This window comes from Gadus chalcogrammus, chromosome 11, assembly GCF_026213295.1.
Source record: "Gadus chalcogrammus isolate NIFS_2021 chromosome 11, NIFS_Gcha_1.0, whole genome shotgun sequence".
Lineage (NCBI taxonomy): Eukaryota > Metazoa > Chordata > Actinopteri > Gadiformes > Gadidae > Gadus > Gadus chalcogrammus.
Window position 1 is genome coordinate 11,655,383 of NC_079422.1, and position 15,608 is coordinate 11,670,990.

Consider the following 15,608-nt stretch of genomic DNA (forward strand, 5'->3'; position numbering starts at 1 on the left):
GGGTGCTTCACCCTACAGGGTGCCAGCGAGTGGGCTGCGGGGGGGACCGGTGGCATCAGACCAGATCGGGTCGGCGAGGCGAGGCCGAAACCGACACAAACGTCCATTTTGAGAAGTCCAACAAAGATGACACTGTTGCCTCTGTGGCGCCGCCTTCATTAATTCAGAGGCTAAATGCCTCTCTTTATATGGCCTCACCGCAAAGACTATCAATTGCGCCATTAAGACAATCAGGGAACACACTCAGGGAATTGTTCACACCGCGTCCTGCTGGGTCCAGGCGTCTGGATGAAGCGTATCTATCAGCGCTGTCTCAATAAACCTCCACACAGCGTACGAGGAAGTTACGAGAAAGGCTATAGAAAGCTGTAGGGCAGAGTAGACCTGCCGTGGGTCATGCTGGAGAAAAAACTAACGCTCTCAATGGTTGAATGTTTGCAAAGAGAGACAATAGCAAAGGGACTTTGTTAGTGAGTGTTTATTGTTGTCGGGAACAATGACAGAATGTCCCCAAAAAGAAGAGCACCATTTACGAAGATAAGCCAATAAGTTGGTGTGTGTCTGTGGCGTGAATATTCCTGAGCACAAATCCATTTGTCTCTGGCGCCTTTCAAATCCCTTTCTGTATTTTTTACAGTGCTCAATCTCTGTGCCGCACTCCTCATTGATGCATTAGCGGCTTATTTTAGTTCAAATCTGCAGCACAGTCAGAACCCCTTTGAGGGTGCAAGTCGGAGCAAAACGCCAAAGACCTTGGCACCTCACCTCCAAGCGTGCCGAGCTTCCCTGGTGCTCCACATCCCTGCTGTCGGCTCCCGGCCGGCCCTGCCCATTACTCAGCTCACACCGTAGGCCGCGACACGGCAATACGATACATTATGGAAAATAAATTTAAAAAGCCCCCATCGATTGAGTGAATAATGGCCGTTGACAAATGCCTTCATTGATATTAGGCCGGGTCGTCCTTGACTTACCCCCCTCCTGCACCCCCCCACCCCCAGCGTTTTCCTGTCCGACGTCCGTCCAGAACAGTGGCTGGCCTGTGCCTTGGGGGACAGAGGGTCTCTGTACCGCTAGCCGGTGGGAGGAGGAAACAGACTGAGCTGTTGTTTCATCAGTGGATCTCAGGGACACAAGGGACGGGTGGGGGTAACACAGCAGTGACCACAACTTATTTAGCAGCTACTAAAAATATGTGATCTGACCGCCGCGTTGACCCAGCAGTAAAACTAACCAGAGGATTTGGATGCCCTTGTGTTGGCGTTAGCTTTTTTCCGTGTGTGTGTGTGTGTTCAGCTTGTACTTCAGCCCCAAGGCAGAGAAGCATAACTACTGGAGAGTCGAGTGGCTCGCTGGCTCTGAGGCAGGGCGGGTGGGACTACGGCAGCCACCCACAGCCTGTCCGATTAATTAGCCTAATTGGGATGAGTTCCTGTGATGCCATGGGGACCTGGGTGTGTCGTGCTGACGGTGAACCCCGACCCCCCCCTCATGTCCTAGCAGGACAACACGCGTCATCTAGCTGCAGCCGACAGCGGCAGAGATCGTGCTGGAAAGAACTATCAATTCTGGGGATTAATGTGACTTTCTATCTCTCCTGCTTTCATCCTCCCTCCCTCTCCTCTCCTCTCCTGTCCCCTCCTCCCTCCTCCCTCCTCCCTCACCCCACTCCTCTCCCCTCCTCCCTCCTCCCTCACCCCACTCCTCTCCCCTCCTCCCTCCTCCCTCACCCCACTCCTCTCCCCTCCTCCCTCCCTCCTCCCTCACCCAACTCCTCTCCCCCTTTCCCTCCTCCCTCACCCCACTCCTCTCCCCTCCTCCCTCCTCCCTCCTCAAACGGCCCCACTCCTCTCCTCTCCTCCCCTCCCTCCATTCCCTTCCTTCCCCTCCGCTCCTCCCCCCTCTCTCTCCCCCCTCTCTCTCCCCCCTCTCTCTCCCTTCCTCTCCTCTCTTCTCCTCAACTCCCCCTACGCTCCCTTCCTCTCAACTCCTCTCCTCCTCCCTCCCTCCCCTCCGCACCCCTCCTACCCCCTTCTTCCCTCTCCTACCCCCTCCATTCCTTTCCTCCCCTCTCATCCCTCCTCTCCTCCCCTATCCATCCCTTTCTCTCCCCCTCCTGCCCCCTCCTCCCTCTCCTACCCTCACCCATCCCCCGCCTCCCCTCCCCTCCTCTCCACTCCTTCCTCCCTCAGAACCCATGCGTGCCCTGCGGGGCCTGACTGCCACGGACCTTCAGGCCAGGCAGTTGTCTCTGCAGTGGGAGAGTCTGGCGTTCAACCTGACGCGCTGTCACACCTACTCGGTGTCCCTGTGCTTCCGCTACGCGACCGCGGGCGGAGGCGGCGGTCACAACACCACCGTGCGCGAGTGCCTGGCGGTGGAGCACAACGCGTCTCGCTTCACGCTCCGCGACCTGCCGCCCTACCACGCCGTCCACGTCCGTCTGGCCCTGTCCAACCCGGAGGGGAAGAGAGAGGGCAGAGAGGTCGCCTTCCAGACCGAGGAAGACAGTAAGTCATGAGGGGGGCTGACACATAGAAGGGGGGGATGACACACAGAATAAGGCGACTTGGCGATGATTCAAACGATTGCTGCATAAACTGCTGCTATGTCGTACTCTGAATTTAATCCCCCTTAAAACGCAAGGAGCCAGGACAGGTGAAGGACTCGGAGTTGAACCGTGGCTTACAGTGAGCGGTATCAGAGACAAATGTCGCTGCAGCTATTTGTTAAAGCAGTCGTATGGGAACATACCAGCAGAAGCAGCGGGTCTTTCTCACAGACGCGCATGTTAAGCCAAAGTTCAGCATGTGTTTTGGTTCACTTCAATGCTGTGTTTACTGTGCACCACTGTTATGAGTCTATTGTCTATTGACCTTCAGATATCATCAGTCAAACTAACAGCATCTTTGAAGGATAAACAAGTGCTGAATATTTGAAGACTTTTATTCTAGTCCCTTTTCATATTCTGGTAGGGGTAGTTATCAATTCTCTGAAAGGCTTTCTTTTTTTCTTTTATTTTGACAAACTACAAGGGTTACATTCAAGCCCATCCAGTAAAAAACTTATTTTCATCGCTTCTTTTGTCTTGTGTCTGCGCTGCAGAGCATGTTTTGAAGAAAGAAAGTCATAGCTAATGCTGAGTTCTATTCCCAGAAAACCAAACAGTAAAATAAAGGTTATTGAGATGAAGACACTGCCAGGGAGATATCAGACTTCATAAAGAATACCGTATGTTTGCGTACACTTTATTTTAATGGTCTCTGACAAGGAAGTGTTTCAAAATAATAGTGCTGTCAGCTATCCGTTATTTTATTATATTATATTATCAGAGTCCTTTAGAACTATTCTCCAAAGGTTTTGTGTTGCCATTTAAAGAGAGGGGATCCCAATATCAAACATACACCTACACTACAAAAAGCAACAGGCTATGGTGCGAGAGAGCAGGGCTATTCTTGTGTTCTTCACATTGTTTTTGTATAAAATGATACATGAGCGTGCACTTGACTATGCTAGACTGTACTTTTCTCTACTGTACAGTGTTTTGGAGTACTAAATTATAATATACCGTATTTTCCGGACTATACGTCGCTCCCGAGTATAAGTCGCATCAGTCAAAAAATGCTCCATGACGAGGAAAAAAACATATATACGTTGCATCGGTGTATAAGTCGCATTTATTTTTAAACATTTAAACAAGAACGTTTAGTCTGGAGAGACTGAATAAAATTGCAATAGCAATATAGGTGTGTCGGTCCCTCGTAGTTCTGAGAGTATACCGAATTCAGTGACACCGGGATTCCACCGGACACGTATGCGCCACGGTCCTAAACCTGAGCGCACGATCGGGAGGTGGAAGTTGCGCTTTAGATGCCTTCACAAGTCCAGCGGAGGGCTCCAGTTTTCGCCGGCCAAGTCATGCGCTGTGATATGTGTGACAGCTATGTTGCACAAAATTGCAGCTAAGGCTGGGGTAGCTTTGGTTGAACCGGAGGACATTGAGGACGATGACGACGAGAATATAATTTATTCGGTGGTGCAGTAGGCTTGCAGCGTTCAGTTGTAGGCCTAATGAATGACGGTGCCATCTTGCGGCCGAGGATTATGTACGCACAATTTTGGCATATAAGTCGCTTCGAAATATAAGTCGCAGGGCAAGCCAAACTACAAAAAAAACGCGACTTATAGTCCGGAAAATACGGTACTGTACTGTACTATACAATACTTTACTATTATATACTAGAATGCACTGTACTATACTATACTGTACTATGCAATACTATAATGTACTTTACTGTACTATGCTGTACTATGCTATACTGTACTATAATGTAGAATACTAAACTGCAATGTTCTAAGCTATTCCGTACTATACGACATCTTATAATAATATATTCTGCTTCTGATGCCTGGTGATATTGACACAAGATGGTCATCACCGAATTAGCATCAGCTTCCATTTCCCTGAGCATATGTTTGTTCTGCCCTCCTCGCTCCAGTTCCCGGGGGCATCGCGCCAGAGTCCCTCACCTTCTCCCCCCTCGACGACATGATCTTCCTCAAGTGGGAGGAGCCTGTGGAGCCCAACGGCCTCATCACCCAATACGAGGTGAGGAGAGGAAACCGTGGTCTCCCTTCAGAGACCTGCAGGCACAATGAGCTCAAACGGGCGTGTTACAGTAGTGGGAGAAACATGGTCTTGAGGAATACGTTCTTATTTGTCAGCCTCCATGAAACCAGTTTATTGAATAAGTTTCCCCTAGTGCTGTTCTTATTTGGTCCCTGTAGTCAAAGACGGCAAAGGAACTGAATTGGACTTGCGTGTGGGTGTTTGAGCTATGCAAAACGAAAACCCAGTTCAGAGGAAATGTTTACCTTCCCCTAACAAGGCACAGATCTTGTTCTACGTTGTTATTGTTTCCCCACCAATAAATCAAACAACCAACCGCCGGCATGAGCATTACCCAGCTCCACCACCAACACAACCACCTCCACCACCACCACCACAACCACCTCCACCTCCACCTCCACCACCACCACCACAACCACCTCCACCACCGCCACAACCAAAACCACATTCACCTCCATCAAACCCTCAATACCTCCACCACAAGCACCTCCACCTCCATCCTACCACCACACCCACCACCACAACCTCCATCCTACCACCACAACCTCCACCACCTCCACCACCAGCTCCACCTCCACCTTACCACCACCTTCAACATTACCTTGACTACAAGTCCCACACATGAAGCCAAGGCATTCTGCTAATGACTCCTTCTTCCTAACGCGTTCATAACTCTTATGAACCGTCCTGAGGGTGGTGCAGAGTAGGAATGCAGACAGCGATAGATCAGAAGTCCCTACACAAGCAAGCCCTCTGGCTCCCTTGGCCTGTCCTCGCCAATGTCGCTTCAAGGATGTTATTAAAGTGGATTTGTGGTTTGACATATAAAACTGGAGGCTGAGCCCCGCCCTCCATCTGTGGCGCTGAAGTCTCTCTGTGGGACGGCCGCGCAGGCTTTATCCAGACTATAGAAATCCCCTTCATTTCTCTCTCTAATTAAACCATTGACCAGTCTGCCGGAGTCCATCGACCGCGGCGTCCTGGGAGGGCGCCCTTCGCGGCGCTGGTCTCTTGCTCCCGTCTTTTTATCTCTGCCTTTGTGGGGCGAGACGCAAGGTCTTGTTAGAGTGTTCAGTCTCTGGGTGGCTCATAATTCTATCTTCAAACTTAGCAGCTGTGAAGACCCATTCAGCGCCTCCTTGGATCATCTAAGAGCCTGTGGTTCGGCTTCATCAGCATTTTGTGTTTGTGTGCGTGCGTGTGCGTGTGTGTGTGTGTGTGTGTGTGTGTGTGTGTGTGTGTGTGTGTGTGTGTGTGTGTGTGTGTGTGTGTGTGTGTGTGTGTGTGTGTGTGTGTGTGTGTGTGTGTTCCATGCCTTGGGTCTTTCGATGGTGCCAAACTGGTCATATTAATGCAGTGTTCCCCCAGTATCCCTGCGAGAAGGATTGCAATAATGAATGTTCTGTTGTTCCGAAAGGTATTTTGTGTTTGAGTTTCACCTTGTGGTCTGGGAAAGTTATCCATCATATACAGGGGACAGAACACAGAGGACGTTCCCTCAAAGGAGTACGACATTAAGTATGACATTATTATAAGCTAAGATAGGCATGGGAATCATCAGCCTTCCACATTGCCATAGGAATCTATCAGCTGCCTGAATCAGTTTCACTTTGAAATGCCAATGGCAGTTAAGGCCCACTTCCCTAAACCCATAAACCAACGTGAGCAGCAAGCACATTGATTAAGAAATGCTCATTAGTTTAAAACTCAAGTGGATCATATCACGTAATCGATTCAACTACAGCAGGTTTTGATGAGAGACAGACAGTGTACATCAGTCTTCCCACGGCGGATCAGAGAGGATCTGGCCGGTGTCAAACGGAGCCACCTGAGAAAGGCTGCATCTGTTACCCATAATGCAACACTTAGGACCAGACTTCGCAAAGAGCATCATCTTTTTTTTTTTTTTTTCGGCCTCAGATCAGTTACCAGAGCATCGAGTCTTCAGACCCGGGTATTAACATACCCGGTCCGAGGAGAACCGTCTCCAAACTGAGGAATGAGACCTACCACATGTTCTCCAACCTCCACCCTGGCACCACCTACCTGATCTCGGTCCGCGCTCGCACCACCAAGGGCTTCGGCCAGACGGCCCTCACCGAGATCACCACCAACATATCTGGTAAGAGTGCATCCGCCTCCTGTAGGGTTTGGTGTCCGTACATTGGTGTATGTCCTACGGATGTTTCCCCCATTAGTAAGGTAAAGGGAAGGCCCGTTTTGTATGTGTCGACAGGGGAAGCGGTTACTTGGCCTGCACTGAAACATGTACAATGCTGGGATTATTTATTCATTCAGAATAATTGGGGCACTTTCACCAACACTCTCATTATTTCCTTGGGAGGCCAACGTAAATCTGTGGATCCAAGTGACACACGCAGAGCAGGACAATGTGTCTGTTGTGCGGGGGGAAGACTACAGAACAACAATTCCTCTGCCATACCTCACAGCTTATTATGGCTCGTATAAATCCAGCCTGGGTTTCTCTATTCCCCTTTAATGAACTGCATTGCGCTATTTAAAGGCCCGCCCTGCAGGAACACACAACACAGCGCAACCCTTTCTTCTATCCTGATTCAAGACTCAGTCGACCCCCCCCCCCCCCTCACACACCTCACAAACTCGTCGCTCTTTGTTTTTTTTTGTTTTTTTCAAAACGACGCAGACTTTAATTAAAGATTCATTGCTCAATCAACCCCTTAGAGGCTGGGTTTCACATGCTGCACTGGCAAGAGGCCAAGCGGCAGATACAGTCCAGAAGCCAGGGCGGATCAGGCTCACCCTCCCGCAGCCAGCAGTGCACAACATTCACTTACGCTGAGCGTCGGGGAAATGAGCGATGACAGCCAGCAAACACCTTCAGCAGAGATGACTGTCAGCGTCTTTGAGCAAGGCATCATAGAGGACCCCGCCCACACCCTTTTACAGAAGCAAATTCTCTCTCTCTCTCTCTCTCTCTCTCTCTCTCTCTCTCTCTCTCTCACTCACACTCACACTCACACACACACACACACACACACACACACACACACACACACACACACACACACACACAGCTGTGTACCCTGTGGCGGATTAGAGAAATCATCTCCTCAAACAGGCTGCCAGCTTCCATCCAACTGTCTGACTTGTACACAGCACCACTCACCTTTAATGTCACTAAAAACCTTAACGCACCCCTTTAAATGTCGCTAAAGGCAGCCTCTTCTTTTAGGATGTCAAAGTCATCAGCAGCCTGAGCTGAAATGTTGGTCATTTTTTAGCAGACTAAGCAAGTGTTCCCGTAGTAGAATCTCCTCCCTCACGATTTGTGCTAAAAAAATATATATTTGTTTTCATATATATATATATGTGTATGTATACGTGGCATATCACAGGTTCACACACACTCCTTCTAAATGAGGAGCAACAACGATTTGTGTGTGATCTCATAAGAGTTTTAATTGGACGTGTATCCAGGACAACCACAGGCCCCACCGTTACGGGAGGATGTAGGTGGCGGAGAGGCTGTGTGGAGGTGGGCGGAGATGTGGAGGGTGTAGTGGTTTGTTCAGCAGCATTGGCTGACTACGGCATATCGGGTTTACAAGACCCCAGAGGGAAGGGGTACCGGGACCTTCATGTGGAACCAGAAGACCGGATGAACCGGATCAGGTTCTGTGTCCCGGCCGATCCAGCGGGGAAGTGTGTGTGGACGTGTCGGTGGAGAGCCCATTGATGTGGAGAGGATATTAAGTTGTGTGTGTGTGTGTGTGTGTGTGTGTGTGTGTGTGTGTGTGTGTGTGTGTGTGTGTGTGTCGTCAGCCCCCACCTTTGACTACGGGGACATGCCCTCCCCCCTCAGCGAGACAGAGAGCACCATCACCGTCCTGCTCCGCCCGGCCCAGGGGAGAGGAGCTCCCGTCAGGTGAGCCTTCATCAAGACACAATATATAGACAATGTATACATAGCTATATAAACATATATTTATATATGTTCAGACAATGTATAAACAGCTATATATATATTTATTTCGACTATATATACATATATAGACAGTATCTATATATATATATATATATATATATATATATATATATATATATAAATAAATATACAATATATAAATCAAAAATACTAATATATATGAAAGATCTGAATAGTGCTGCTTCACAACTATCCGTGAGTTTAACAAGAGGCAGAGAAATTCTTCCCTGTGCCTTTATATTTACTTCAGTAGAACCCAGGGATCAGAGAGACGATGAAAAAACCCACCCAAGAAACTTCCCCTCCTCTGAGATCAAGCTCACTGCGGAGAGCTCTTCACTCATGTGGCTTGGCCTCATTGTTATTCCTTCGGCTGCTTGACTGCGCGTTACTGCGTGATTTCTGTGCGTGGCTGATCAAAATACCTCACCTTCCGTCACCAGCCTTCCAGAGCAGACTGAATAACTCATACTTGCTGTACACACACGCGTGCAGTCACACACACAACAGAATGTGTGTGTGTGTATATCCTGTGTGTGTGTGTGTGTGTGGGTGTGGGTGTGTGTATGTCTGGGCACACACATGACAATATGGACAATATAGTTGTCTTACTTTGAATCAAAAGTCATTGAGAACATAACATAACATAAACAGCCAGAAGTAGTATAACTTTAGTTGGAGGACACATGGGCTCGTCCATGTCTCCATACTAGGATTCTGCCTTGTAGGCGAGAATAGTTTGTATGATCCTAACTGTGAACATGATGTAGTGTAAATCATAGTTACACATATAATGCAAAAGACAACGTTGTATATCCACCAAGAATGCATACTCACATTCGAACAGAAAACAGTTGACAATGTAGTGCTGTATGCAATACGTACTATGCTGCGATCGGCCTGAAGATACTGGCGAACACGACAAAGGGAGCCAGAACGAAGACCATGATGTCCTTACTGAACTGTTTGCATTTTTATCCCGAGCCATGACCCTGAACTCAGGGCCAGCTCGCGGTGACGGGGTCAGGTGTCTTCATCAAACACCCTATCGACTAGACTCTCCTGCCGCTTGATGTGTACCTGGTCCCACTAAGCGCTGACCCGTTGTGTTCCTCCGTCTCCTCCTTCGCGCAGCACCTACCAGGTGGTGGTGGAGGAGGAGAGCGTGAAGAAGGTGAAGCGGGAGCTGAGGCTGCAGGAGTGTTTCCCGCTGCCCATGTCGCACGCCGAGGCCCAGGCGCGGGGGACGCCCCACTACTACTCGGCGGAGCTGCCCCCCAGCAGCCTGCCGGAGGCCAGCCCCTTCACCGTGGGGGACAACCACACCTACAATGGCTACTGGAACACGCCCCTGGACCCGCGCAAGAGCTACCTCGTCTACTTCCAGGCCATGAGCAACTTCAGAGGGGTGAGTGCGGACGTGTGTGAGGAAAGGAACAAGGCATTACTTGGAGTGGGGGATTGAGTAAATCCCTCCAGAGTCTTGATTTGGTTTGAGCCGGAAGATTGATAGGGAGATGTCTGGCTTTTTATCTTTTGTTTTATTCTTGCTTTCATATTGAGGACTATTTCTTGGGGTATAAAATATGTCTACTTCAACATCATTAACACTCAATTCCCCCCGCTGTAGCTACTTCTTCTATATATATAAACAAGGTAGCGTTCTCCAGTGTTGCCATGACAATAAGCCCTTTGGAAGTGCTTTGACGCCGGGCCCTTCATGGATCAGCGAGAGTCTGTTACTCCAAGTATGTTTCAAAACACTGCTTTTTAAGCACAAGGCCTGTTGCCAAGAAGGCCCCGGGGAGCAGCAGTACCACTCTGAACGCCTTAACAGGAGGATCTGGCGCACGCGAGACAATCACTTAAGCGTAATTGGACACAGGTGCAGGTGATCAGAGATGGGAGATTGCTACTCTAATATTCAGGGTAGTGAGGAGATGTTGCCGTGCAAGGTCCCCAAACACACCAATGGAATTCGGTCCGGACGGTCTCTGGCTCTGGAACATCATCAGTCGGAGAATGACTGAATTGCGTCGTTGGGGCCAGCGCCCCTGTGTGACTTGTTGAACCCTGTTATCTACTGACGGGCGGGCTGGGCCGGGGCTGCCTTGTTTTTGTTGCAAGGCCACTGATCGGAGCTGTGGGGGGTGGAACGGTAGGTGGGGGGTGGGAGGGAGGGGGGGGCAGACGACGGGCGTGTCTTTCCGCCCGGATGGAGAAACACACGGGGGGGAGTGCAGTGTGAGCACTTCACACAAACAGCCCACTCAGAGCAGGATTAGACGGGTCTGGCTTCAGCACCGGACGGGATTAGTGGTATTTTATTTGTTCTCCTGGAGGTGGTCCCGACCCCCTCGACCGGGCGTTAAGCCCTGCTCCGTACCGGCCTCATCCAGAACCTTCCCGCCAGTGTCCTACACGCCTGATACCCCTGGATGTGATGTCATCGTCGCTGCAGTCAGGCTGCTAATGTGATGCATCATGGCGCTCAGACGGCTCAGAGAGACACTCTCTGCTCTTCCTCCTGATGACAGGCCTGACACCAGAGTGTCTGCTGCTTAATGGCTGTTGTCACCCAGTTTAGAGTCTGTTGTGTTTATCAGCCGGTACAGGGTGTTGTGTTTGTCACGTGCGTTACAGTGTGGTGACAGCACGTCTTGTCTCCATGGCTTGAGACAAGACGAGTCCTCCTTGTTTATGTCTGCATGAACACTTCTACACTTCTAGTTTGATATTCATAGTCAGTTATATATTTATGCATGCAACTATCTGGGATTCTAGTGAATCACTTTTTCTCGGTGTTCTAGAAATATTATAAATATAGGCATGACATTTAATGTTGGGTGAGAAAATTATAATTAATTTGGATTGATTTTGAACGTGAATTATTATGTGAATAGCATGGAATTTAATTTCCCCTTTAGTCTGTAATGGGAGCTATCGCCATGGTCTGAGAATCACCAGTCTCTGTTCTTGGCCAAAGATGCTGGCTGGCAATGAAACCCACAAATATTGAATACGAGATCCATCCAAATGGATTCATAAACTAAGTGCATTATTTGCCTTACAATCTTCTCCGTATCGATCATTTGTCATATCTTCTGTCTCGGTGTAATTGATCTGATGTTTATGAAGCTTGTTAAATATAGATTGTGCACCTTAAACGTCTTCCTAGTTCATCATGTTCGCTGACACTGCAGCTCATTAAAAAGGAGCCTGTGTGGCCCGCTCCAGTTTGGTATGAATTTATGTGTTCATGCCAGCATCACAACTAGTCTTTTGAACACTGGCAGCGATGGGAATAGTTTAAACATTAAGATGGAACCATAATATTTGGCGTTTACCCACACTAATTATCTGGAGGGAGGCTGTCACTCTTCTGTAATTGCTTTGATTGATTCTTCTAAAGATGCACTTGAAAGAGCATGGATTCAGACAGGCTTTCTACTTCTCAGCAGGGCTTTTATAATGCAGCTCTCTCCTGCATGTCCCTATGGCCCTAAAACCAAGAACTCTCACACACACACACACACACACACACACACACACACACACACACACACACGTTTGGGTACACCAACCGCATGCACACACACACAAACACACATGCAGGTACACACACAAACACGCACACACACACACACATCCTAACGAGCGCACACATACACACGTACACGCACAAACACAAACGCACTCACACACACACACACATTCACACTTTCACTGACACACATACATACACGCACATATACATTTTCACAGACACGCGTACATCATACACGCACATACACATTTTCACAGCACTCGCAAAAGCCACGCATCCACACCGTTTGGCTCAAAAGCATGCATCCATTGGCTCAATCACGTGTGCACACAAACGTGATTAAGAACGTTTTGCGTCACCTTTTTGTGCGGTGTAGTCCCAGACCTTCTTTAAGGAGCTGCTTTGTAAGGCCTACCGTTAACATCACTGCTGTCTTATTTCTCTGTACCGCATGCGGTAACGTGCACAAGAAAAAAGGATTGTGTGTCAGAAAAAGAAAAAGCTGTTTTTATGAACATGAGTTCATAAAAACTTCAGACACTATGGTGAAGAAAAAATATGTTATATTGCTATAGGCTAGCACCATTTTAAAATGGCTTTCCTGCTGGAATTGTTATAATACACAACAAATAAACATCTAATGTGATTACAGTAACACCATGAAACAGACTGATAAGATGTATGAGTTTTATCAAAAGCAATTCCACAGCTTACTTTTATAGATCCATATCCTGAGAGAAATAGAATAACAAACATCTCTTCTATTTACCAGCATCTTCAGTTTCACCCCAGAATGCAACAGCCTAAGTAGCAGGGTTTTAGTGTCTACCATGACCCTTTCGTTCAGTCAGGTACTCTGGCTAATATTGGGGCGGCAGTAGCTCAAGAGGTAGAGCGGCTTGGCTGGTAACCTGAAGCTTGCTGGATCGATCCCCGGCTCCTCCTAGCAGAGTGTCGTGGTGTCCTTGAGCAAGGCACCCAACCCTAACTGCTCCCGACGAGCCTCGCATTGGCTGACTCCACCATCGGCATGGGAATGTGTGCGTGAATGGTGAATGTGAGGCATTATTTCAAAGCACTTTGGGTGGCCAATGGTTAGAAAAGCGCTATATCAATGCAGGCCATTTACATTTATTTACTGCTGATAAAAATAATAGATACAGTTGGTTGATGTGTCATGTACCAAATGATTTTTGGTACATGACTCCACCTATAGTACATGACATGAACTCACGTCTATTTTGTGGACATAAATAGTGGAATACTTCATTCTTGATCTTCAATCTGCTGCTTCAGGTTGAATTCGACCCTCTGCTCCTTTAATTAAATTAAATCTGGAATCTTTGGAGTAGTTTGATGAGCTCTTTGTTTCTGAATTGCTCGATTGACATAGCGGTTGCAGGATATGAATAAGCATCTGAATCTTTAAATGTGATGAGAAATCTTCGTAGAGGTGGAGTAGTAAATTGTATTCTGGTTGTGAATTGCACTGGCTTGACAAAGGTCCTTTTCATGACTCAAGATGGCGTCATTTAAAAAAGAGAGAAATAATAGGTTTCACTTACCTCCTCAACCTCACAGTTCTTTGTCCCTAGGAGCTCTTATTGCTCCGTCTAGAAGAGGTCTATACTTTTATTCGTTTCTGTGATTATATTTTATTCTCTAAGAATTATTCTGTAATTAGGTTTTATTTTACTTATCTGTTCACAATTTCTTTATTTTTTTCTGATTCCAATCTCTCTTATTCCCTCTCTCTATCTCTTTGATTCTGGCTTTCTCTCTCTCTGCCTCCCTCTCTAATTCTGTCTCTCTCTTGATTTATCTATCTAACTCCCGTTAGATAGACAGACAGACAGACAGACAGACAGACAGACAGACAGACAGACAGACAGACAGACAGACAGACAGACAGACAGACAGACAGACAGACAGACAGACAGACAGACAGACAGACAGACAGACAGACAGACAGACAGACAGACAGACAGACAGACAGACAGACAGACAGATTCAATATAAAGCAGTTCTTTCAGTAAGAGACTATTTCACCCAGCATGTAAGAAGGAACGCTTCCAAAGGTATTTTATTCCATCTGCCATAAGACTCTACTATAACACAACTGTTATGAAACACTGTTCTGTCACTAAACACTGCTTGTAAATAATGTGCACTTTCCACTGTACATGTGAAATTAAGAATTTATTCTGCATTAAAGGACCTTTTCTGGCCTCAACTGTTGTATAACCCTAAGGCGTGTACATACTGTATATGCCCCTGTGAAATGGCATTTGCGTGATTTTTTTCTTTCTTTCTTTTATTATTGCATCGTTTTATATTCCATGGGCTGATGTAACAAGTGGATTTCTCATGTATGGGATGAGATAAGTAATTATCAGTATGAGTATATATATATATATATATATATATATATATATATATATATATATATATATATATATATATGTATATGTATATGTATATATATATATATTTCTTACATGCACCCTCTGACATCTATGTTTTGTTCATCTTTTAGGAAACCAGAATCAACTGCATACGCATTGCTCGCAAAGGTAAGAGAACATGTAACATCTTCTTATAAACACTGACGATAACCCATCATAGCAATATGAAGGTGTGCAATTAGGATTACTGTGAAGGTAGGATAACGCAACATGCAAGTAGCGGCGGGAGGCTTTCATCCTGGCCGTGGTACCGAGGCGTCAAAGTGCGTCATCAAAGACGGCTTCTCTGTTCCCACTCACAAGGCACTAGACAGCTACATCTGAAGCCTCTGACCCCGGTCTGGCCTACAAGAGTCCTCCAGATCAAAAACCACTACCTGAACCCATCAACCACAGAAAGCACCGGGCGCTCCCCCGGCACGCTGCCTCCACTCAGGGATTCAAAAGGACGCGGAAAGGGCAGGGGAGAAATGACTCAGCCCTGATGGTGGAGGTTCGGCTCCTTCTGCCTCTGTGCGCCGTCACAGTGAATACAACTCCCGTATTGATAGTTTCATCTTGCCACTGCGACAGTAAGCACAGCCTTGCAAATAAATTCACCGGCCGGGGGGCTGTCCTTTCTCTCGTGAAGCCCTCTCTTTCTTGGACCAAAAAGAGGCAGGGTTCATCTTGTATGGAGCCGAGAGCTCCTGTTCCCCATCTTGACGGCCAGGCTCTGAGTGAAACCGTTTCCTCAGGGTGATGACAATTTCGCAGCGGCAGCTTTTCTTCTGGGACTCTTAGGAGACCCTGAAAAAAAAAAAAAAAGCAGGAATAAATGAAGGAAATAACAATTCATGGTTCGGTAATACAAAGGAATAATTAAAGCTTTGTTTGATTTTGATGTATCTTTTATGAGCGAATGTCAGCCAGTCAGAGAACAAAAAGCCCAAAACTTAATAACATTGTTTTAAAGGAAGTAAGGTGATGTTTCAACTGATCGGTGGATCTCCAAGAAAA

The 15,608-nt window shown here is 47.3% G+C and overlaps 1 protein-coding gene across 2 annotated transcripts in view; it reads left to right on the forward strand.

The window, feature by feature from the left end:
* Positions 1-15,608, forward strand: part of ptprub (protein tyrosine phosphatase receptor type Ub) — a 136,489-nt gene that overhangs the window by 83,993 nt on the left and 36,888 nt on the right. For both annotated transcript variants that reach the window (XM_056603076.1, XM_056603077.1), the window contains exons 8-13: positions 2,193-2,510; positions 4,500-4,609; positions 6,551-6,752; positions 8,435-8,537; positions 9,732-10,005; positions 14,681-14,717. In XM_056603076.1, the coding sequence (XP_056459051.1) occupies positions 2,193-2,510; positions 4,500-4,609; positions 6,551-6,752; positions 8,435-8,537; positions 9,732-10,005; positions 14,681-14,717 (1,044 nt within the window). The remainder of the gene's footprint in view (positions 1-2,192; positions 2,511-4,499; positions 4,610-6,550; positions 6,753-8,434; positions 8,538-9,731; positions 10,006-14,680; positions 14,718-15,608) is intronic.